This window comes from Hylaeus volcanicus, chromosome 2 (assembly GCF_026283585.1).
Source record: "Hylaeus volcanicus isolate JK05 chromosome 2, UHH_iyHylVolc1.0_haploid, whole genome shotgun sequence".
NCBI lineage: Eukaryota > Metazoa > Arthropoda > Insecta > Hymenoptera > Colletidae > Hylaeus > Hylaeus volcanicus.
In genome coordinates, this window is record NC_071977.1 from 10,391,654 (window position 1) to 10,416,553 (window position 24,900).

Below are 24,900 nucleotides of genomic sequence, written 5' to 3' on the forward strand. Positions count from 1 at the left end.
TCCCCTCAACAAGAGGAGTAAAAATTTTATGATTTCACTCCACTGATCATTATTTCCGATGTACAGTTAGAGATACAAGAAAAGCGAGAAGAAAAATCATTCTTGAAGAGATTAAAGAATCAAAATTTTCACACGAATAATTGCGTATTTTTAAGTTACCTTTGGGAACCTCATATCGGCCTCGGTCTTCATGCTCTTGATGCTGTTGCAATCGTGCTCGACTTCCTTCTTCGCATCCCCAAACGACTTCGATCTCTTGAAACATTTCTTCGCTACTTTGACCTGCGCCTCGCTGGCCCTCCTGATCGGTTTCTTCTTGTTTATCTCCATAAAATCGGGGCCCTTCCAGTTCTTCAGTGTCAGATTGTATCTTCGTCTCCTGTATAGGGCGGGAAACTGATACCCGTCAGCACAGTAGAGGAGATTCCTCGTCTGCTGGGTGACGTAAACGTCACCGAACACCTTCTCGTTCTCCACTGACACGCATTTCACGCGGTAACTGATTTCCGCGTACTTTTTCAGAGGCGTCACGTTGCAACTCATGTTCCATCGGTGTCGTTAACTGGCTCTTGAATTCGACGAAAAGTCACGGCCAGTCGTCTCGATACTGATCACGTAACCGAGATTATATCAATTGAGAATAAACTTGCTTGCTCGTGATTGAAACCAATCGATAACAAGTGGGTTTTCCGAGCAAACGAAATTTATTCGTGAATGTTTGGTAGCTGTCATTAAAGCATAGATGCTTGGGACTGATTTACTGGTCGCCTTCAGATGTGTAAGAGTTTTAATTCGTGATTGGAATTGAAAGTACCTTTCTTTTTCGAGGAAGAGTGAAATTAGTCGATTGGAAGATTCTATTATACAAATAAGAAAATAATGTGAAGGTTGTTACGAACGAGTTAAAATTTGTGTGTCCTTCGAAGCGATAGTGGGAGAAATTTGTAATCGATATGTTGAGGTTCACAAGGACAAGGAGATAGTCAGCTAAAATCGACTATGCGATAGTTTAATTCTTCTTGGCGAAAGGTTTCATCGTTCGTCGAACGTTTTCACATTATCCACTTACGATAATGTTATCTGTCTCGCGAGCAACACTTTTCACGTTATGTTGACGCGTCAATGCGACAGGGCGATAGCTATTAGCGGTTGTTGGTTATTACACTTGAGTCGCAAAATTCGCATCATTGAACAACTTCAACGCGAAAAATTAGAAAGTTCGAGACAGAAAATGCGAGACAGTTCTAAACGCGCAGTAATTTTAACGTTGCTTTTCAAAGTTTCATTAACGGATCCTATTTTTGCATTCTTAGCAAACTGAATTTATTATTTCAAACAAGCCAGTCGAATTGGTAAATAGCATAAACATAAAATCAGCATAATGGTGTTAGTGAGTGACATTTTAGAAAGCCTTGGAAAGTTTTGATTTAATTCTACGAATGGTACAGAAAACTCAGTATTATCTACTGTTTTATGCACTAATGACTTAATAAGTGAGGGCGGATAAGTCTTGTGCGATACCACAAGTGGTATAAATTTAACTAAAGATAAGTACTCAGTAGTTTCCGTAAATTCAGAAGTCGGCGAGGACAGATATAAAGAGGGCAATGAAAATGACCATAATTAAACAATATTTTCCTTGCCCTGTCCGTCGTTAGTCTGGCAGATAAATTGTTGGACGATACTTCTCTGACATTTATACGCGGATAGAGATAAAGAACGGCCTTCTTCGCAATTGTAATTATCTAACATTTAACAGCTACACACATAGTACTACTACCAATACGAAAATCAAGGTTTGGGAAGTATCGTCTGAACATGTGTCGTTATTGTTCTTGAAAAATGAAATGGTTATTGAAACAAGCAGCACGTACGTTGTAAATTAGCTGACAATACTTGCAAGTGATACGATGGCAGTGAAATTACGACTGTGTCAAACGGCAAATGGAAGTATAGATCGTTATTTTCCCTATCGATACGTTTTAAACGAAAAATATCGATGATTCGACGCAGATCAACGCACTGTTAATAATAATAGTGATTTCCACCACAAGATTATATAAAAAAATGTATCATTGTAATTTCTATTAATTTTAAAATATTGCTTCACACCGGAAGAGGCCTATGAATTGTCCCAAAACATCAGCAGTTTGAAACTAAATAAATGTTAATAGTTGAAAATTACTTCACAAACAATGAAAGTGTTATTAAATTCTAAATAAATCAGAAATTATTTGATACACATTGAAATGTAATAAAAAGGAAATTGCATCATACTGTAGTCGCTTGTATCGCGCTTCCTTGCGAAGAATTAAGAAATATCACATACTATATTTATAATGTACAACTAGAACGGTCACAAAACAATTTTTATGAAAATTTAAATGCCACACGTTACTTGTCACAAGTGTAAATATGTTCACTGACACTTCGCTATTTTAGATTCGTTACACACAATCACTTAACAATTTTATTGTACTGTTTTTAACGGTTAGCGTTCATTGTTAATGTACGGATTTAGAAGTCGTCGTTTACGGTACAAAATATTTTTAACATTTTCCGTTGCATTCTCCATGCGTCGTAACCCTTATCAGGCGGCCAGTAATACACTTCTGGTGGCCAGACCGCAACTGGAAGTGCCGGCGATGATAATCGTTTCATTAAGTCCATACCTACGCTCACGTTGTCGTTGAGTATGTTGGCAGAGGTGGTGCACAGCAAATGAAACAGCTGTTATATATTGGAATCGTCACGTGTCCAGTGAAAATGCGGCAAGTTTCACGTATATTTAAGAATGCAAACGCGTATTAGCTGTCGTTTAACTAAAGAGGTATTCTAGTTCAGGACGATTGAGAAATTACCTTCCTTTGCGTTTATTAAAAGCTTAGAGTCATAAAGATAGGCTTCTGAAGAATTTAAAAAAATTTTTAGAAACAATGGAACTATGTATGTCTTGCAGGTGTCAATTATAGGTACATCACAGGTGGCAACACTAAGGCTTTATAAGCTTTGTTAAATGTTGAACTATATTGTGAAGACCTGAATGTTAAGTATAGATTAAAAGCAGGGATGAAATTCTAAAATGCAAAAAGATATTATTAAATCAGTGGAGAAACTTGTGTATTCATGAAACACCAAATATGTAGATACCTTGACATACAAATGGAAAATATTAAAACATTTAACGAAAGTTCATATGGTACTAGAAACTTCAAATTATATTATTTAATTTTTGAACTTGACTAACACGTTTTCAAAAAGCTGCTACTTTGATAATTATTCATTCTTTTCTATAAATGGTTCTGTGTAATGACGGTTGCACAAACAGTCTATATCTTTAAAACTATTATGTATATTTAATGCCAATGTCGTAGGTATACTTCATGATAGATAACTCTAAAAATGTATCAGGTTTTTTGCATTTAAACTAAAATAGTCATTCATAACTAAAGTACAATGTTGAGACCTAGTAAAATTGTGTTCAAAATATTTATATGAAAATTTGACGTAACTTTCTTTTTTCTTTGTATTTTTTTAGATCGCTTTAACCCAGGCCTAACTCAGACCTAGTAAAATTATGTTCAAAATGTTTATGTAAATTTCAAGTTTTTAGATTAGAGTGTAACTTTCTTTTGTCTTTGTATTTTTTTAGATCCTAATTCCCCGACAATTTTCGAAAAACAATGAGTACTTACCGGTCACGTTGCATTCCCACACTTTTCGTATAATCCCCTGGTAGGAAGTGCGATTTTAAGCCGGTCAACGAAAGCGCCACTGTTATCGGTGTCGCTGATAGCGCGACCGATGTAATGTAGTGCAAACTCAGCTAGAATTTTAAATGCTCGGTGGGTGCGCGGTAGTCGTTCACCTGGGCTGGTTCAATAACCCTTTTCCTCGCGAAAAAGTGCTCGGAGGAGACACTGCCCCTATCCTTTTGTCCGCGAATCCAATTATTTCTTAAATCCAGGCGAAGCAATCTATGTAAAATAAACAACAAACGCTACGATATACGATATGATAATTACGGAAAGTCGTCGAATCTCTTTTAGAATCCAATTTATTTCTCAAGCTCCATTCAATCATAATTCAATCGAGATGAAATATTATAAAATGCATTTCAATGGGAACTTTTAATCAGGAATTTGAATATATATTTGAATGGAAATGTATTCAATTAATTTGCTTATAGGGTCAAGCTTAGAAAATTGTACAAATTCACTGGTCTGCAAGATTAATATTTGTTATTGAAGGTTTAATCTTATCGAGCCAATTAAAATCTGAAGTGGACTTATTGCGTGGCGGAAACGTTGAAAAATTTAAACAAACTTTGTGGCAATTCATATTGTTGTAACGATAAGAATTATCAATGTAACCAAGATTGAAGGACTTCAAACCATTAATCAACTTGAAGTTTGTCATACACTAAGTCGTATCACCAAGTATTGCACATGGATGTAGTGGTCTATTTTGGAATGTAAATGCTCAAGATTTGACTTTCTCAATTTCGCAGGGAAATCTATCTGTCAGTAAAGTACACCCTGCTTGATCGATTTCCTCCTCGTGTACAAGGTATTGTCGCTATAGGAACCAAACATTTATGGTCGACAGAAAATAAAACGTGATTGCATGGTGCACAACGAAGATTTTGCCTCACGATTCGGGGAACGCGATTCGTTTACGGTTCAATTGATCCGATCGTAATCCGAAAATGGTAGAAACGCCGTGTGTGTGCGCGGAAAGGAAGACGGAGGAGCAGGAAAATGAGAGTCCTTTCGGTCCACGCACCGATGACGTTTATCGAACATGTAACCTCCCAAAACGATTCCTGTACCCACGTGAGTTCAAATTATTCAAGCATTAATCGTTGTAATTAATCAAATTAATTCACAACGCTTCGATTCATGCTGCTAAGGGAATATGCTCATCCAGTTCGTTGAATTTCCTCGAGAATTGACTTTCCTTGTCGTCAGAGTAACACATTTCTCGGTAGTCTCCGCGCCAAGAAGCTTCTTCGTGCTAAAACGATAACATTCTGCTATTAATAAGTCGGCGCTGACGATCGGTATTCTCGTCGAGGCTTATCGGTAATGCAGACATTTTTGCATATGTCACATCAACCCTTCACAAAATAAGCATTGTTAGGAATGTATACAATTCCTCTCTTTCAACACGCCTTTTTCGTTAGCGGATTCTTCGTAAAAGAGGACAAAAATTAATTCGTGGAAAAATATTTGATTTATTAAATTTCATTCTGTAAGTGTACTACTTTTATTCCCAAATTTTAGCAAAAAAAAATGTGATTCCTTTCTTTAAGCACGTAGGCATAATATTTTTTTTTTGTAAATTGAAGAAAGTTTTATATGCTTAAACAAGAAGAACTGAATTCCTTCATTTTGTTCATTCGTTCATTCGTTATCACTTATAAAATTGGTTGTACAGAGATGACAAGAAATAATTTCCCGCGAGTGTATTACATTTTGAAACGACTCCGAAGCTAAGCATTCATCTCCGAAGACATCAGCTCCGCAAGAATAACATTTGAAATTCCATCGTCTCGACGCAACAATGTTTCGATACGATAAAAAATGCCCCCACGGGAAAACAAAGGGAGTACCCGCAGTCTAAAATTTCGCTTTGAATACCAACGGCGCGAGCTGTCAAAGAATAATAAAGAACGATCCAGGAGTCGGTTGGAAAATATGAAACGCGAGTCGATGAAAATTTCCGCGAAATATTCGTAGGGAAAATTCTGTCGCCGGAGATCGTGGGAGGCTCGCGTGAACAGGTGAATTTCAATAAAGCCACGAAAACCGCTACTTTGAAGAGCGTGTGAGACCCGATTTCAATGAAATTTAATTTCAAGACGAACCGCCGTTACGCAAATTCATCGAGAACGAGATACAGAAGTTTTAATAAAGTCAAGCGACCGACGAGCGCGTTTGAAAATGAATAAAACATCTAATTTCCACGAAACTGGACTTGGCTGGAGACGAGTTTACAGCGCGGACATTGTAGCTGATACCCGGTGCGTATCCAATGGTATCTCTTGAACGGTAACCGTCGGTTTATGCCCTCGGCTGAACGTGGAAACGTTGCTCTCTCACGCGTTCAGTGCACATCCAGCATCTGAGCGTACCATGTGCTTCCTCTTGCTAGTTTATCACGTCTTATCGGTAGCCGCTCGAGACGTTAGCGTGGAGGAAGTGGACTGCCAAGTTTACAACCATCTTTACGTCTGTATGGCCAACGGCGTGTTGCATAGCGTCGCTTACGAGGATGTCAACGCTGTACAGACCATCGAAGACATAGAATTGCACTTGGAGAGCCTTGGGATCGCGGACATAGCCAAGGACGCGTTCCTCGAAGTGGCCAATTCGTCGGCGCTCTACATACGCGACAACGAGCTGTCTACGATATCGAGACACTATTTCTCCCATCTGGACCAGCTGACGTACCTGGACCTCAAGAACAACACCATCAAGAACATCGAGGATGGCGCGTTTGCCAAACTCCAAAGCCTGGAGACCTTGGTATTAGACTGCAATAATATTACCACGTTTAGACCAGGCGTTTGGAAAGGACTGGCCGATCTTCACGAGCTGTATGCCACGTACAACAACATTGCCCTGAGTAAAAACATGTTTAGAGGTCTCAGAAACCTGGAGACGCTGGCGTTGGACTCGAACAACATCACCGAGGTGCCGATCGGCGCGTTCAATGGCCTGCCTCACATAGATCTCCTCTATCTGGCCAAGAACAAGATTTCCAATCTCCATCCCGAGTGTTTTCGCGGTCTAAGCGCGATAAACGAGCTGGATCTCAGCAAGAACCGGCTGAGGACGATAACTGTCGGGACGTTTCGATACCAGAAGGACCTGAACTCCTTGTGGCTGAATGGGAATCAAATCGCCGCCCTGCGGCCTGGCGCCTTCGACGGATTGGACAATCTGTTGCTACTGTTTCTGAACATCAACGAGCTCAGTTTCGTGGATATGTCGGTTTTCGCCAGGATGAAGAACGTCACGGTTGAACCTGGCTTCAACATTCGGGGATCAATCGTGGAGAAGGTTCACAAAGTGCGCGGACGATTTCGGTGCAGGGACATCGCGTACGAGTTGCCTTATCAGTGCGCGGAGATCAAATAGAATCGGAGATTTTTATAGTTTTGCGTAGAGTTATGAAAGTTTATGCAAAATTTGCGGTGTGCTGCAAAATACGACTGTTTTGATCGAATATAGCGAAGTATTCCGACGTTGTATTTGAGAAAAATATGTGCGAATAGGCAGAGAGTGTTAATTATTAATTAGCTTTGGTTTCTGATCATGTATTTTTATAGTTTGGCGTAGAGTTATGAAAGTTTATGCTAATTTTTTGGTGTGCTGCAAAATACGTGTTTTGATCGAATATAGCAAATCGTTCATTAGAATTTCCGACGTTGCGTTTGAGAAAAATATGTACGAATATGCAGAGAGTGTTAATTATTAATTAGCTTTTGGCTTCTGATACTACATTAAACTTGCGTATCTGGACTCGTATGACTGACGATGAATTTCTAATTATAATATAAGAAACACTTATTTTTACATCGGAATAAACGACTTACTACTTTACTTAAAATACTACGTTTGATGTGAGATTTTTAATCGACGACACTAATTTTATGATTTTATTAGGGAACCGAAAAGTAATGTCATTTATTCATGTAGAGTGTTGAGTTTCTGAAAAATATACTATTCGTCGAAACCGTAGATGAATTTATAGGATTCATACCGTGGAGAGACGAAGGATATTTTATCCGATAGAAGTTGTTTTTCCAGGGGTCTTCATGGGATATGGCCAGGACGAGAGTCCACATCCGCATCCCTGTTACAGGAGCACGTCCATGGATTACGGATGGTACGCACCGACAATCCACACCGTACCAACGAGATATTATCCACGAAGTACTTCTTTCAGTGAAAATCAGGCGCGCGGCGGAATGTATCGAAATCGCTCCTTGAACACGGAACTGGACAAAAGCATAGTTTAACAGTAATCCATCCAAAACTAATTTCGTTATCCCTCGATTCAAATACGCAACTTTCTGTCGATTAGCATTTCTTAATACATTCAAAGGACAAAATGAATATAAAATAACTGTACACTTTCTTTGGGTTTCAACTTCATAGCCTAAAAATTACCTGATAATCAAATAAATTTTAATATTGTTACAAAATATTTTTGTTGATTATTCTCTACTTGTTCTCTACTTTCTAATAATTTGAAAATTAAAAATATGATGCGCACAACTGGTGGGACATAAGGTGGTGAGATTGACAAGACATCGAAGTATAATATTTGGTGTTTATATGTATTTTTTTTAATATTACAGTTTAGCTTACGTATCGCAGCAATCGTGATTGAAAGGAGCCCACGCGGGCCAACCAGGATAACACGGTGCCCAGATTCTAGCGCGGTACAAAACGGTCCTCATTCCCATCACGATTACTAGGATCACCGTTTCCACGGTTACTAACGTTACCTTCGTTCAGTGCCTGAAAGAACTTCTCCACGCTCCGTTCGAGGATTCTTAATAACATTTTATGCCAACCTGCGTGCATGCCATTCCTCGATTACGCTACGTAGTATTCCGATCATAGTCGCAATGGTAACTTCAACGTATATTTATATATTTATATAAATGTGTGTACATAACACAATGAGATAGCTCAATTCGTCAAATAGTTCGTAATATTTCAATGTCTTAACAACCATAACGAGCTGCAAAACGTGCCGACGACGTCTCATAGTATGGCATGGCAATATTTCTGTTGGTATGCAATTGCCGATACACCATTCTATCGAAGAAAAATTCTACAACCTTCGTCCGTGGGCTAATATAGGGTGGCGTCGGGGGCGACACGAGACCTTGACCCGAGGAGCATGTTCCGTTCGTCGACACGCAACGATCCCAACAGTACCACTGTCGAATCATGTCGGTGGTCGACACATCAGCGACGAATGGTTTCCCACAAAATGATCTCCAGTTCCACGACCGTTGTTCACCCGATCACGCGTTTGCCCAGAAATTCTCCGCATCACGTCACGTATCAAAATGTCTTTATCGACGTCCTGTGGAGAACTGAGCAAACGGAGGAATGGCACCCTGGCCCAATCGCCGCGAACGATTCCGTGAGACCGAACGCTATGGTCAGGGCACTTCCTGCTCGACGTCGAAAAGAACTCCTCGTCCAATCGTCGATGACGATCCACGATATGCAGACGAAGTACGAAATACGACGACGATTGGATCTATCAACACCGTCGTACTCCGTTTGCTTATCGCGTTGCTCGTCGAGCCCACGTAGGAGCCAATTGTTGTTCCGTCGTTCCAGACGCGACGGGCTGATGAGTTGAACCCTTGACCCCCGATGTTGATTTCATTAGCGGCGTGAAATCATCACCGGGACGCTCTAGCGTCCAGGTGGCTCCTTCGAAGACTATCTCGACGATCCGTGAAACGCTGCGCTCGTTGCCTGTCGAGCGTCTCCTCGACACTCTTCCGACGACACTGTGGAATGAATCATACAAATTGACAGTCGACGGAAGAGTGTTTCCGAGACACGCATTTCCGGCATGTCTCGAAGAATTCGAGACGGTGTCCCGATCGGTAACGAACGCCCGACGCCTGGGTCCGTCTGTCTGCGTCTATACAAGAATCTTATATGTTGCACTACTTGTATTCGTCTCTCGAATTCTCAATGTGCTGCACTTACCTACCCCCCGAATAATCAAATGTTGATCTTATTACCTAACGATGACAGATAGAACTCGCATTTTACGCATCTTACCTAACACATTCCCGTACTTCGTTTCATCATCGTTTTATATTAGCGGTTATATAAATCGGCGATGAACCGTATGATCGGAGGATTTTTCTTAACCAATGTTCGATTGGAAACGTCTCGACGCCGCGGCGCCGCGATCGCGAGCAATTCGTTGTTCGTTCGATATCCGTCGGCGAGGTGAGCTCGTTGGCTCGAATCTATCTCGAGTCATCTCGCGTGGGAAAGTGGGGATTGATTAGCGACGCGATCGTGGACGCAGCGATCGATAGGCCAGCGCCGGCTGAACGATCGAACTCGATTGCTGGAGGTTGCAAGCTCCCTTTCCAGGCGGAGTATAGTCGCTCGGAAGGGCGCGAACGATTTCGAGGGTTCATCCGTGCCGATCACCCGTGGACAGTTTTCAATTAGAATCCGCGACGCGTCTGAGATGACCGCGCCGCGAAGGAGAACATCAATTTTATTCTAAGACTACTCTCTCACACTTGTCTCGTTCGAGGAAGGCGATCGCTCGTCGTGGCGTCGCCCTTCTCGTAATAATACCTTATATTGTCGTACAATTGATATCGTGTATGACGGTGGCTCGTCCGGCGAGAACGGTGACCCCTCTCGAGGATCGGGGAGAAACGATCGACGATCGAAGACACCAAGGCCAGCGTTCGGAGGTAAACGTGGCGCAATTCCCACCGAGACGCTCCACGACGCCAACTGTGTATACGCTCTTATATTATTAAATAGCATTCCCACCAATTTACAATTAATTAGACCTGAAACTCCTCTTAACCTCGCATAACCATTACATTCCTAAAACGATTTCTCTGTTGTTCGTCTGAGACGATAAGCTATAACTGACGCGTATCATAATTATGTGTGTGTATATATATATGTATGTATTATGTATATTCGTGTATCGTGAATACGAGTGTCAAGTGATTATAGTACATGTGACTAGCACTCATTGAAATCAAGGAGGTAACGTACGGTTACATAGACCCTAAACGTAGATACTAACCTAGAGACGATAAACTCACCTTACGCGCTAATTATTCTCGTTAACTTAAATTCGTTTACACAGAGACACTGAATAATCGTAATTAAGGGTCGAGCGAATCGTGATCGAACGTATCAGCCCCTCGTCGTTCGTTGTAGGTATCTCGTGACTTGGTGTTATCGTTTCACGATCTATGAAGTGTTTTTAGAGGAGATCGAGGAGAATCGAAAGTACGATCTCTGGGTGTTGGTCGATCGTGTTCTTTCGTGTGAGGATAGGGTTAAGGGATCGGGTAAACGACGAGGTACGATACTCGTATCGAGAGACGTATTCGATTCCGATTGAACGCTCGCCGAAATGATTCGACTCGTTACTTTCAACGTGACCTAAGCGTAAGTATCCTAGGTTTGGTAACAAGTCGTAGCATGATTCATCGACGGGCTCGATCGATCACCGCGATACCAGTCGCGGAAAGGTGACATCGTCGCGTGAAATCGTTTAGTATCGCGGCATCGTGCGTATCGAGCTCGTCGCATCCTCTTTGTTTAGGTTAGAACTTACTCGTGTAACAGGTGTTTTTCAGGAATCCAAGAATACTAATTATTTTCATGGCCTTAACGTATCATCTATGGTATGGTGGTTCTTAGCTAACAGCGGGATTACACGACAGAAGGAGATTCTACGTAGATTATCCTAGTCTTAAGTGTAACTTCGGCAAGAAAGGAGAACAGGAATTTGGGGATGAGACGAAAGCTTGACGTTGGGAAAACGTCGTTGGAAACGAGGAACTAAGAGGCGACGGGGACTGTTTCGTTTCGCGGAACAATGAACCCGCTAGGTAGTATCGCTGGTACGTTGTTACGACGAAATCAAACGTTACTTTGTATACATAAATACGATTAAAAGGGGTTTGAAGAGATGTTAAAGGCTGCTCACTACACCACACGGGCACTAGAATAAATTAACAAGGTCGTTGTTCTAGGGTCATACGCGATCGGGAGGCGTGAAGCCTTTCGATGCGTGTCTGTGTCTGATCGATGGGTGCGCGCGATCATCTGTGCGATCCTGGTTCAAAATATAATTTATACACCAAACGAGTGTCACATCATCACTTTTAAAAAAAAATTGACGACATTATTGCCCAAGTATTTAACAGATTATATAAAAAAATCGTAGTAGATAATTAAAGATTCTTTCGGATGTTGACTATTCCTTATATAATCAAACATTTATAAATTCAACTAATTAAATTCTTAAAGAGACATTTGAAAAGAATCGGGGATATTAATTCCCAAGTATTTAACAGATCGTGTGAACAGAAGATTAAAAGAATTCATAAGAGATCATCCTTTTAGATGTTAACTAGACGATCATTAGTTACGTATTATAAAATCAGACATTTATAAATTGAAAGAATTAACTTCTTAAGCAAAGACTAAACAATATTCGACTCGACGTTAGAAGTGACTATTCAAAGAATTACTGACATTAATCGCCAAGTATTAAACGAATGACGCAAACAGAATTCAGATGATCGCGCAGCGTTTCTCGGCGCAGTACCGAATTTGCCACTAAATGGACAATCGCTATGATGTCTTCGATGAAGCGTGCGGCTAATGCTAGTCTTTATAGGGATTTATGTCAATGCCGTTGATTCGTCTAGGCTGCAACGCATGAACCCATCTGCCTTCTCTAGTTTTCTATCCTACCTAGTGCATAAAGTTGCACCCCTGAGATATTCGGTAATCTTTAACCGCATCTACGTATCAGTACAGATCGAACACGTCCTGCTTAGCAAGTCTTATCAGGGCACGTTTGCGTCGCCACTGACACGCCGCGTGGGATTCTCGACTGCTCAGGACAAGAAGGAGCCGCGATCGCTATGCTCCTCGATCGATGATGGTGCACGTCGTGTGCATAATCGAAACGTGGCTCATTCACTGAAAACTTTTATGCTTTCGTATCGCTCTGCATCGTGGCGTCAGCTCCGAAAGCAGGTTTCAACTTTCCTTTTCGAGGACTTTGTACTTCGTCGAGCGCGACGACTTCCCAGGTTGTAAAGGCTCCCTGGACGTGTCGCGTGCTCGCATCTGTTCTTACTTGGTTTATCCCTTAAAGTATTGTTTCAATGTCGGTGGTTTTTGATATTTTGTTTTGATATTCGTTCAAACGTCTACTCTGATTTCGTTGCGATCGTGCGTCGAATGAAAGTTTAAAAAAATGAAACACTCTTCGAGACTAACCTCGCGACAGGGACAGGTAAAATTGCTGACCGATTTGATCTAGACCTGAATAACTGCTCAATCGAATTTGGAAATTTGGAAATGAAATCTTGCCCGTCTCTGCGGCCCTAAACACGTACTCTATACATTCTACAGGTCGATGCCTTTAGAAACCAACAGTCTCGATAAAAGTGACGTTAAACGAATCGTAACAGCCAATCTAAAGCTACGATATCGCAACGTAGGGTTAGTGAGGATCAACGGGAATTCGAGAAATTGACGTTATCAAATGAACCTAACGCCTTCGTTCGATGCTGATCTTTGACACATTGGACGGTGTATCTGCACTTATCCACGATATCGAAGGGCGCTGATTAATAAATATCTCGTTGCAGTGATCGTGCAAATGCAATTGGTGCGCGCGCGCGTATCGTATAAAAAGTATAAACAATAGATTTCATGGTTAAGTGCACGGTAAGAGAGTGTACGTCGAAATCGTTTACTCCGAGCGAGTGAGAAAGGTGACAAGGACACTTAAGTATCAAGGCACATCAAAAAACGAAATCGTCGGACGTCTATTACTCGAAATTAATTCGTAACCGTGAGAGTCGTTGTAAGTTACAACTACCTTTTTAATCAAAATTCCTAAACACTGTAGAACATTTAACGATCAATTGTGCAATACAGAATGATTATCACTTGTTACGTGTTCTTGAACTCAATCTTCGATTTATTCGACAAGAAATTCGATGCGAAAAAGTCTAATTTGGGAACGCTACCCTACGCATAGCTCTACTGCATTTCTGCAACTAACGAAAGCTCGATTTGGAAATTATCGTAAGAATTTTCAATTGACCGAAGTTAGACTCGAAACTATGAAATTAACGGGGAACAGAGTATCGTAAGAAATTATTTTCGTCCCTTCGAAGCTGACACCACGAGGTCTATCTTTGTCATAATACGTTTATCAGCCCTTACGCTAATGTAAATTGAGATCATTGGATAAAGACGTTTCGGTTAATTCATTCTTCGTTCTCCTCCGTCGATGATCGATGTTACCACGACTCGTGATTTACAGTACTGATTCAAAGAAGCTTGCTCGTTATAATCATTCGGCGAACTAACAGTCATATATTTGCAGATCATTCGGCGTTTCGGTTTGCTTCGAGTTTGCACGCTCGTAAATAGTAGAATGCCCATGTTTCTTCGTTCTCGCGACACCTAGCAACCACTTCTCACCCTTCCGCTTCCCGTGTCTAGCTGACGAAATCCCCGTTTATTACATTTTTTTTCGTTTCACGGTGATCATCTTAATTCTACGGATGAACGAACGTTTCTCTTTTTTTCGCGAATTTTCACCGGCTGGAAGCAGCGCGAAACACGCTTCCACCCCCCGACGACTGACGATGCGCGAAAATTTAGGAAAAAGAAGCGGTTCGTTTATTGGAATTTCAGGACAGTTTCCAACATCGAGATGCTCGCACTATTCGTATGCAATAGAATTTTGAGGCCGTACAAATCGATCGCCCGTCGGTCGAAGAATTTCAATGATCCGAGATTAGGTATCGTTCCGAGAACGCACCGACGGGCCCACGGAGAAATTTTGTTTTCGCAAACTCGACGAGTAACGTTTACATCCAACCGTTTTGCGTTGCTCGCATGCACGATGTCAAAGTACTGTCCGATCTCGAAAGCTTAATGACTATTTGTGCGCTTAAGATGCAGGACCCCGTCGATCTGGATCTTCAAGATGAGCGTCGCACGATCGTAAGATCAAACGGACGCCCAGCGACCGATACGAAGTCCTTTTCTCTAGCCAAAATGTTCTGTATAATGCCCGAATCTCCTCTTTTTTTGTTTTCCTCAATCATTTTTGAATGACGTCGGCTTACAAGTATTTTAACAATTTTACAAATAGACTTCCTTCTCCCGTTCAATTTATAATCCATAAATTTCCTTCTCTCTTTGCTGCTTTTTCTTCTTCTTCTACTTCTTCTTCATCTTCTTCTTCGTCATTTTTTTTTGCCTTTTTTTAGAGAATGCTCTATAATCGAAAGTTAAGCCTAAAAATGGTGGATTGCCTGAAGTAAAGTCGGATGAGGAGATGACAGGGGCCTATGGTACTGTTTCTTCCAGTTTGAATCGAAAACCAAGTGACCGTTCCCGTTAACGAGACGAGAGTGTGCAGAACGGATACGTCGATGGTAAAGAAACATAACCGGACGCTCGGAAAAGTATTAATTATCGTTTAACCTGAGAATTTTCCTAGCCACTATTTAAATGCTGAATACATCGAATACATAGAACCTACATTACTTTTCGCTTCATCATTTTTAATATACATAAACGACCACGACATATTTTTTTCTTAAACCCCTTAAATTTTTTTCTCACCCCAACCCTTATCGAAACACGTAGCTAATTTAGATGCAACGCATGCGCGAAACGTGCAGGTGTGAATTGGTAATCATAGAGAAATATACAGTCGCGAAGACAAAGAACAATCAAGGAAGAATCATCGAACGCTTGCTTTCGTTTAATGTTCAACGAAATGCAAAAAATGTAGACGAAGTTGAGGCTCTAATCGTTCAACGGAAACGAAGGATTCAACGAGTTATGTTCATGTTTATACACATCGCCGTGGACCGTTAGCAAAATTTACATCGTTATGTCGTGACTCGTGCGAGACACGAGTTGTCGTTTAGTCGTGCGCGTTGATCTGCAAATATATAAACGTTTTCGCTTACTAGGCAACGAAGAGTAATACGATCATCGATAATTTAACTTCGAACAGAATTTTCCACAAAACCTTGCTACAGCAACGTAACAGTGTAAAAGATACGCAATGATTCCTTGCGGAAGCTTGAAAATTAAAATCGTTTCACCGCCTAACACCTATTCTCGTTTAACTTAAATCGGTACATCTTCGAGACGATCTTCTTTGCTCCAGTACGTCCGTTCGATGAGTTTACATGTCTCCGAAGATCCCAGCGAATGTTTTTCGAAGGTTCTTCATGGTATCCTCCGTGTCTTCGCTCTGGGACTGACTGCCTTGTCTGTGGAAAGGTATTCTGGATGTTGGGGGTTCTTCTGGGCGTCGGCCGACGGATGGAGCGCTGCTCACCGTACTCGATTGCGATGCTATTAACAGAAGATGATTGGAAAATTAATTACAAGTATAGAGAATATTATTATGGCTTTGATTTCATGTTAACGCTTTAAGTGTCAAGCTGCGATACATCGCTTCTGCATACACTTGCAAAAAAAGCCAAGAGCGATCTATCGCTGATCAAAATGATAAGTGCTGTAACTCATTAAAATTGTCTGGTATTTCTCGGATATACATGCAAATTCCCTCTAGCACTCATAGGGTTAATCAGCGAATGAACCAAAGCTGTACGTACCTTGAGAGTCACGGCGTTGCAGTTGATGGTGGCTGTCGGAGCTAGTGACGTCGCCCGCGAGTGCAGTCGTGGACCCTACGGATCCTAAGCTTCCTATGCTTGCCATGGAGCCCATGCTTCCGTGGGAGCCCAACGGTGCGGTGGGTGGTGGTGGTGGTGGTGCCGTGCGATCTTCTACGGGACTCGTTGCCTGACTGGAGCCAGACATTGACCCTCTGGATGTCGTCTTCGTCAACACGCTTGGAATTCGGCAGCATGCCTAGAAATAATAAATAATACCTTATTACCTGCTCTTATTTTTAGTTGCTGTAATTGATTCTAGATGAGCATCATTTTTGTTTAGATGTCGATTAGATGTTTTGTTTAAATTTTTTTTATATTTCTACAATGACGAGAGAAAAGAAATTGATTCATTAGGATAAATAAATGAAGTATAAGATATTACAAAAACCTGACTAAGGATAAGGAGTAAAATCATATCAATAGCCATTAACCTCACGCTTATATAGATAAAATAGAAAAATGCCAGTCCTCTTACCTGCATCTTCGCGGTGACAAGGTCTGCGATGTGACGACGATCCTCTTCCTGCGAGTCACCCATCAACGACAGAGCACTGTCGTTCACTTCGATTATGTACTCTCGACCATCCTTTCCAACCAGCAATTCGATCGCGCAGATATCCAACCCGCCGAACAGTTGAGCCACGTGATCCACCCAGGTGCGATGTCTTTCACTCACGGCTAATTGCTCCAACATCGCCGAACCAGTGTTGGATTTCCAGTTTCCGCTTATGCTCTTCCGCCTGGAAGGGATATCAACGACCGCAATTACCATCCGCGCCAACAATTTCATGGTGCAACGATTTGCTGCATTCATCGCGGTTGCTCAGCCAATTAACTATCAATCGATGGGTTGGGGTCGGAACGAGATTTCAGTCTTTCAGTGCGTCATGTTTCGTCGGTTCCCAATCGTGTGGTAATTTGTTCGTGTGGAAAATATTAGTTTATTCTGTAATCATCCCTTGTCTAACCAGGCGAAGCTTGATACCATATCACAAATTCATATTACTGTATCTCTGCGCTGTGTACTGACGAAACTTGCAAGCCGAAGAGGAACTATCGGTCAAAAATGGATTTAGTGACACTCACATGAACGCCTTGTAGTTATTGCCAATTTTCTGCACGTGCACGTCGTACTTGGTGTCGACGTACGGTTCCGAGGTGGAGTAGGTGTTCGCCAGAGCTGCCAACGAGGCGAGATCTAGAAACTCTTGGTTCGTCTCGGCGCGGGCTTTCCCCACTCCGCCGTGGGCGTGGCCGAGTTTCACCACAACTGGGTAACGAGATGCAGTCACCTGGAAAAAGTAAACAATCAACGAAATTAATTAATTTCATTATTTCCTTTGCAAGTTTTTGAAAAGTACCGTCACCAGGGTGGTAACGACAGTAAAATATTCAAGTATCAACGACTCCTTGCGCCATAGTGCCACCAGGTCTCCTCGTTTATAATCCAGGGATTGTCAAGTGATGTAACTCTTCACGACGATGTCGCGCCGGATCAGAATTTATTTAGCGCATTTCTGCATCGACCAGTGGCGGAATCGACTAACAATGTGCCGCGTATTCTACATTCCGTTCTAGAGTCGACGGGAACCAGTCTCGATGGGACGCCTACGGGCGATCGCGGTCCTGTCTTTGATAATCGAATGCATTAACCGACATCTGTGGACGATGATCAAAGTTTGCCGATACGCGGGCGGTTGATTAAGCAGTCTGCGATATTCGCGTGGGTCGCCAATGATTATTATACGCCGATACAGCCGTGTGTCTTTGCATCTGTTAGGCGAGGCGGATGTCTATGCACGATTGTCCCTGAAACGTATCCTCCAGATCTATTTTCTGCGCCCAAGGAGAAACGCTTCGATCGAAACGCGGTGCTGGGGATTTCATTGAAACGCATGTACAAATGCAGCTCGATTATTCACAAAATTATAATCCAAATTAATGCTTCCAACTCAGAGATAATATAGATTGTATCAAGTAATATCGGACTTGTGTTCCTGATTGCAATCATGACTGTATGGAATTATGAAAATTCTAGACCTCAGAGTTTTGAATAATATGATTTGTTCACTGCACAAATCGATTAACTCCACTTTTTGAAAAATCTTCAATTTGACTATCAACGCACTTGGTATCGTAAACTTTTTATATTTAAAATAACTTTCCCGAATAACAAAGATTAACGTCATTAAACGACAAAATTTGTGTGGCTATTGAGTAATAAATAATTTATTTCAGAGGCCATTTCGCCATTTTCTACATTTTATATTATTAGTATAGATGAGGCTATCGTTGCATTGGATATTTTATAAAACAGGTCTCGAAGGAATAAAATTTAAGAAGGCTTGTCAAGCGCCATCCTACCGGTTTCCATAATCAGGTATTACTCGTAAACTGTAATCTCCTGCGACCATGAATCTCGCCCGATTCCTCGGTAATCAAGTCGTGGGAAAAGAGGGTAAAGACAGTCCGTAAAATGTGAATGCTTTCCCGCGTGTCCCGTTAGCATAGATAGCCACGGAATTCCCTACCGATAGAAAGAAGTTAATTTTGAGCAAGCTTAAGTGGCCAACCCAAAGTCTATGATTCCGAGACATCGTTACACCAGCTCCCAAAATATAAAAAGAAGAGACGAGGAGTTTGATCCCAAGTAGTAAATTCGCAGTCTCATCGCAGAATCCTCTTTTGCAGCATTATGGGGGCCATTGTCGACTATTTACAAAGCGTGCTGAGGTCGGAAAAGGAAGTGGCTGTTTAACGGATTGCCCCCACGGGTTCGTGTCCGGGTGCTAGAGAACAGCGGCGTTGATACGCTGATAGGACAGTGCTCAAACTGCGCTTAGCGCACGTGTTCGTGCCACCACGTGGGTGTCGCGAATGCGCCTTCCTGAGCACCGCTGGACGCGTGTTCCTTCCCCTCCTGGTACCGGACACCAACAACGGGGATCAACGGCGAGGGACACGGAGATAAATCATTTATCGTGGCTCAAGGGGACTCACGAAGGCTCCGATGGCAGACAGGGGTGTCGCCTTCGATTTTGTTGCTCCTATCCTAACGCACTAAAAATAATGCATGTTTCACGCCAACGGGAACTGAACATTGATCTCTGGAACGCTATATCCGACAGTAACGAATAAGTGAGTCGAGGTTGCTCGAGAAATGGCTCGTTTTGGGACAATGCGGTTCCCAGGTATTTGGGTATTCGAATTCCTGGTTGATAGAAATTCGATGGCAAATATGATGGATTTTATCTCCTTTTTGAGTTAGGCAAGCAGAACGCTAGATCAGCGCTGCTAGATATTCGGAGGCTGGAATTCTCGAGTTATTGATGTTCTAGAAGATCGAAGATTCACGTGTGATAAATTTTGTGCCATCCTTGGACGGATAAGCCAATATATCAATGCTTTGAAATACTCAGACACTCGAATTCTTGACGTTCAGATGATATTTGGTCAATTCAAATATTCTATTCTGTAAGTGGTACTTTGATCTTCGTGTTAAAAATCTTTTAAGATCCACTGGGAGATTGTGATAAGGATCTCTCGTAGCTTCTTTTGTAGCTTTGTCCAGATAATCATTTTCTTTTATTTCAACGTGGGAAGGTATCCACGTACAAACAATTCGTTTGGCTGCAGCAATAATTTCGTATTTCGAATTGATTATGGATTCAATAATGTATCAATTTTTATTCAACAGCTGTTTGTCGTTTAAAAAATGATCATCAAGATAAGAGATTTGGCCATTTTTGGCGAGCCCGACGATCCCGCCAGCTGCAACCCTGAAGAGTTAACTCACGTCGAAGTCGTTCCACGTCAGTGGAGGGGCCAGAGACAAAATATGGCACAGGCCGACGTTCGTGTTTCGCGTGCAAAAGGGTAAAAAAGGCCGCGGGCACATTAAATGATAGTAATCGTGGATCGAACGGTGATGAGTGGAACCCCCTGCGAGCACGTTTCGGCGAACAAGGAGGGAAGATCCGACTCCAACGGAGGGAGACCAAGTATCCAAAAACGAACGAAGAAAAACGAAAGTAGATCGACGTAGCTCGAAATGAGAGACGAAGACGAAGGGCTGCGGGGCGAAACAGAAAAGTTTCATGGCAAGAGAGTAAAAGAGGACTGTGGGTGGCCAGCGGGAGACGCCAAGTGAGCAAGGTATACCAACGGAGCGGGGAAACACGAGCAGTGGGAGAACACGCGAGTAGAGGGGAAGCAAAGTATCGAAAGGACGAAGATAGAGTCGTGGATAATGAAAATGTGAGACGAGGATGGCGATACCAGAAGTACGATAGATAGAGAAAGGTAAATGTGCCAGCAAAGACGGGTTGAAAGTGGACGAAGAAACGGTGAGAATCGAATCGAAAGAAATAGGAGCAAGGAGGAGGAATACTCGTGAAAAAAGATCGCATCCTGAAGAAGAAGAGGTTGACGATGGTACCAGCGCGGAAGTGAGAAAGGTAAAAGTCAGAAATGAGGACAGAGACGGAGAACAGGTATGATTGAACGAGCTGGAGGAGGACAGAGGGGGAAAAGAGCGAGAGAGATGGGTGGAATGAATGGAAGAGAGACAGTATTAGTCACGAGATCAACGTAAGAACGTAGGAAGGAACGAGAGGCTCCCGTGTCGTGCGCGCTTGCATTGCTTTTCGAAGCTCACGCGCGAACGGTTCGAGTACGTGCGTGTGCTCCGATCGAGAAACGCACGTGAAGATCACAGTCGATTATCCTTCGTGGTCGATACGGTGTGCTCTCAAGATACCTCCCAGTCATCGTGATCGCTGACACTCACTTCAAAGCGACGACGCTGGCCGCGATCCTCGTTTCCGCGGCGACGGAGATGGGCAAACTTTTATTCTGAATAATAAATAACGAATAACTAACCAAAACAAACTTTAAGAGATTGAATAGTTCAATCTTTGTTTGCTTACTGTGGATTAATTCGTTCTGTAATTCAGACTGTAATTTTTATTCTGTTACGAGATCGTACAGGTAAATTGACGTTTGTTCACTGTGAAATATTTTATTGTGCAATCGGAGTTCCAATTTTTCTTTTCGATTGGACAGTTCAAGTGTCATTTGTTCATTGTGAAATATTTTATCCAATAGAATCATAATTTTTATTTCCATTCTCGAACAGTTGGAGTGTATTGGTCCGAATATTTGATTCTGTCAATCAAACTCTAATCGTCGCTCTGTTCATCGATTGAACAGTGACACTCTAACGTGTTGAAATATTTTACTCCGCAATTGGAGCTCCAATTCTTTAGCGCGGGAGCAGTTGCTTATCTTTGATTCGTTGTTCCAAGTTTGCATCCAGATAAGAGCTTTGCCCATTTTTGGTGGATCGTCGGATCCGTCGACGGACTCGCCCGTTGGCGATTTCGAAGCATGCTCGCGTCTCTTTGAGGTCAAGGAGAATAACGGAGAGAAAGGCGGGAGTGCAAGTTAAACTGTGCGAGGAAAGCCGAAGCGGAAGGATCTGCGCGGGGTCACGGAGAAAGGTATCGTATAGCGCCGCGTGCGCGCGATTTTTACATTGTACTCGTCCCGTTTCTGCGTTTATGCTAGTCACGATGCTCCGCGCGACGCTTTGAACTTGTTATGATCCATAATGAGGAAATCGACCCGATAGAAATGAAATTCAATTCCCTAACATTTTAATCAAAGATACTAATACTTGGAAATGTTGGTGGATTAAGTGGTTTACCAAATTAATTTATAATTTGAGCATATTGGGGTTACCTAGAAAAAATGTTAAACATTTCTTTTTAATATTAATTAACCTCTTCAGGGACGATTTTTCTTCACGCTTTTCTTATATCTCTAACTGTACATCGGAAATAACATTATCAGTGCAGCAAAACCATAAAATTTTTACTCCTCTTGTTGAGGGATTCTGTAGTGAATAAGTTACTATCAAATTTTTCTTCTTTTTATCATGGACAGTAATTATAATTATAAAAGACTAAACGGTGATGTATGTGGGCAAGAGCGTGAAGAGATCAAATTAAAATGTTGATGATCGTGATGTTTTGAATTAATATTATTTATTATATTCAAAAGTGAAATCGCTTATGTCGTCATCTTCTATGTTAATTTTTGTATGCACTCACGCGACATTGGCTCCACTTATCGAAGAGGTGCTAGGTTGAAGTAACACAGTCCTCCAAACAGTTTTCATGAAATTAATCAATTCAAAAATAATCCGAGGTAAAATAAAGACTTGCAAGGATTTCATTCAGAGAAAATGCAGTTTTATGTGGATGCCAATTTTCCAATCACAATCCTGTACATTTCTCGCGAAGCATGCTTATTGATCAATTTGGAGCAAAAATAGCGACCCGGACTTTTACAAACGTATCGGGCGTAGTTTCAACTTGCATTCGGCGTGAGATTAGATTCGCTTTATTGAACCGGTAATCAAGACGATGACATCACACTTGGCTGTATTCCAAAACAAACTTCGCCGGTCGTGCACCAAAGAGACGCGCAGTAGAGTTTCTACGAACCTCTCTATTGACTTCATCGACGGCTTCGACACAGAGTTTATGCTTCTAAAGTCGCAAGTACCGTTTTGGCTACGTTGCATAGCGGTTAGAAATTCTTGCTACTTCTACGGAACGGACAGACGTTCTTCAGGCAGACATGGTGAATATGTTATTGTCGAGTTAAAATTTCACGTGGTTGGTTGGGAGTTACTAAATAAAAATAACTTTAAACATTAGATGACTTCATTGTATTTCTAAAGAATAAATTCCGCTACTATCAGTCTTCCAAGAGCTTAGAATTTTCAAGCAACGAAGATTAATAATTCTTAAAACAAAACAAGTGTATCCCCTTGATAGCATCAGAGGAAATACGATTTTTCCTACCAAAATATTATATTTTGAACAAAGGAAGACGAAGGTAAGAGTCTCGGTTAAATTTTTGGAATCGTTAGTGCCTCGACCGGAGGGCGCAGAAATCGGGCGATCGAAAGGCGCCGGTTCCGTGATATTGTTGGTAAATACTGGCGAGAGGTCTTGTACCGCCCGTGGTAAATAAGGTGATAAATCTAAACGAGCTCGGCAACAGTTAAGGCGACACGGAATCATTTATGTTCGGTTGCGGACGCTGTCGGATAAAAACACATTGCGGCATTTGCAGCCGTGAGACGGGATCGCTGGAAACGCGAAAACCACGCGGAGGTGCGGCTGCCGCGATCAAGAAATGTAACGGAGACGATTACGATCGTTTCATTACGTTAATTCGATCATCCAAGACTTATTATGTCCACCTCCCCGTGTATGAAATTAATCAATTAAAAAATAACACGGGGTAGAATTAAGGCTTGCAAGGATTTCATTCAGATAAAATACATTTTTATGTAGAAGCCAATTTTCCAATTACCACACTGTACATTTCTCACGGTGCTTGCTTATTGATCAATTTGGGAGCAAAAATAACAAACTGGATTTTTACAAAGTAAGCCTTTTATCCTGTCTTCTCTTATAAAAAAGAAATGACACTGTCGATTTTCTGTTTACTACACGAGGAGAACGAAATTCTCACCCCGCTATACTCTATCATCATAATATTGTGTAACCGACATCCCGCGATATGAATAATTCATGGTGCTAATTAGTCGAGGTTCGATCAATCGTGTCCAGCGCTGGCGATCATCGTTTCCCTTTGCCGCGGCTTCGCCGATCGCGATAACGAACCTGGTCTATGATAAAGGAAATGGTAGAGCTCGTTTGCCAGTCGGACGAAAATTAATTAGCTTAACCTTTTCGCTGCTGAATTAATAAGTGGTAGGGGAATTTATTAGGACAGTTTGTTTTTGAATAATTATCCTTGTAGGTAATTAGTCAGAAATAGATGCCGAAAGAATTAATTGGGCATTTCTTTGTGTTTGGTTGAATATTAATAACTCGTTCATTATTATACAAAACAACATGAATAAATACACGTCTTATCTTCACAAATATACCAATAAGCACGACAAGTTTCAGCTCGACACATCGCGTATTTTCCTCTAAAAAAAATCGCAAATACCATTCACTTTCAGCTCGAGACCCGTTGAAACTCTCCAGGTCGATCGAGACCAGCCATCCTCGAAACTCGCAAATAAAGTCGTTCGTGGATTCCATGTAAAGACAATTTTACATTCTAACGTTTCACGGAATCACGAAAATCCGACAATTTATGCTCGTGTAGTACGCCTATCAAACATGGCAGATAACGATCCGAGAAGAAGTTTCTCAAAGTATGCTAATGAGATGCTAATAATGTCAGAATGCCATTACCAATTGCTGTCAACAAGGTGGCAGAATCGATTTAGAAAAACGATACTGGCGTCTCCGATACTATGCATAAATTTCAATCCACTACATTTTATTATCCCAGACGTGGCG

The 24,900-nt window shown here is 41.7% G+C and overlaps 4 protein-coding genes across 8 annotated transcripts in view; 2 read left to right on the plus strand and 2 right to left on the minus strand.

The window, feature by feature from the left end:
* The window catches only part of LOC128885183 (uncharacterized), a 29,491-nt gene extending 26,875 nt beyond the window's left edge, over positions 1 to 2,616 (minus strand). For 3 of the 4 annotated variants that reach the window (XM_054139063.1, XM_054139064.1, XM_054139061.1), the window contains exons 1-2: positions 2,278 to 2,616; positions 160 to 607 (exon numbers count right to left, since the gene is read on the minus strand). In XM_054139063.1, coding sequence (XP_053995038.1) covers positions 160 to 543 — 384 coding nt within the window. In that variant the 5' untranslated portion in view covers positions 544 to 607; positions 2,278 to 2,616. Of the gene's footprint in view, positions 1 to 159; positions 819 to 2,277 lie in introns of all 4 variants that reach the window. The other variant, XM_054139062.1, reaches the window with a different exon arrangement.
* Positions 2,617 to 5,201: 2,585 nt separating this feature from the next.
* On the plus strand, positions 5,202 to 7,802 carry LOC128872872 (insulin-like growth factor-binding protein complex acid labile subunit). The gene has a single exon (XM_054115995.1). It carries the CDS (start codon positions 6,138 to 6,140, stop codon positions 7,143 to 7,145), a length of 1,008 nt encoding a protein of 335 aa, XP_053971970.1. The 5' UTR covers positions 5,202 to 6,137; the 3' UTR covers positions 7,146 to 7,802.
* A 527-nt stretch (positions 7,803 to 8,329) lies between these two features.
* The window catches only part of LOC128872871 (synapsin), a 54,354-nt gene continuing 37,783 nt past the window's right edge, over positions 8,330 to 24,900 (minus strand). For both annotated transcript variants that reach the window (XM_054115993.1, XM_054115994.1), the window contains exons 7-10: positions 17,591 to 17,796; positions 16,980 to 17,244; positions 16,442 to 16,700; positions 8,330 to 16,178 (exon numbers count right to left, since the gene is read on the minus strand). In XM_054115993.1, coding sequence (XP_053971968.1) covers positions 16,006 to 16,178; positions 16,442 to 16,700; positions 16,980 to 17,244; positions 17,591 to 17,796 — 903 coding nt within the window. In that variant the 3' untranslated portion in view covers positions 8,330 to 16,005. The remainder of the gene's footprint in view (positions 16,179 to 16,441; positions 16,701 to 16,979; positions 17,245 to 17,590; positions 17,797 to 24,900) is intronic.
* LOC128872873 (metalloproteinase inhibitor 3) overlaps positions 21,144 to 24,900 on the plus strand; it is a 33,638-nt gene continuing 29,881 nt past the window's right edge. The window contains exons 1-2 of the mRNA XM_054115998.1: positions 21,144 to 21,493; positions 21,811 to 22,005. The gene's annotated coding sequence lies outside the window, so the exon portion shown is untranslated. The remainder of the gene's footprint in view (positions 21,494 to 21,810; positions 22,006 to 24,900) is intronic.

Excerpts from the sequence above, each read along its gene's own strand:
- LOC128872872 (XM_054115995.1), top strand. The coding sequence starts at position 6,138 with ATGTGCTTCCTCTTGCTAGTTTATCACGTCTTATCGGTAGCCGCTCGA.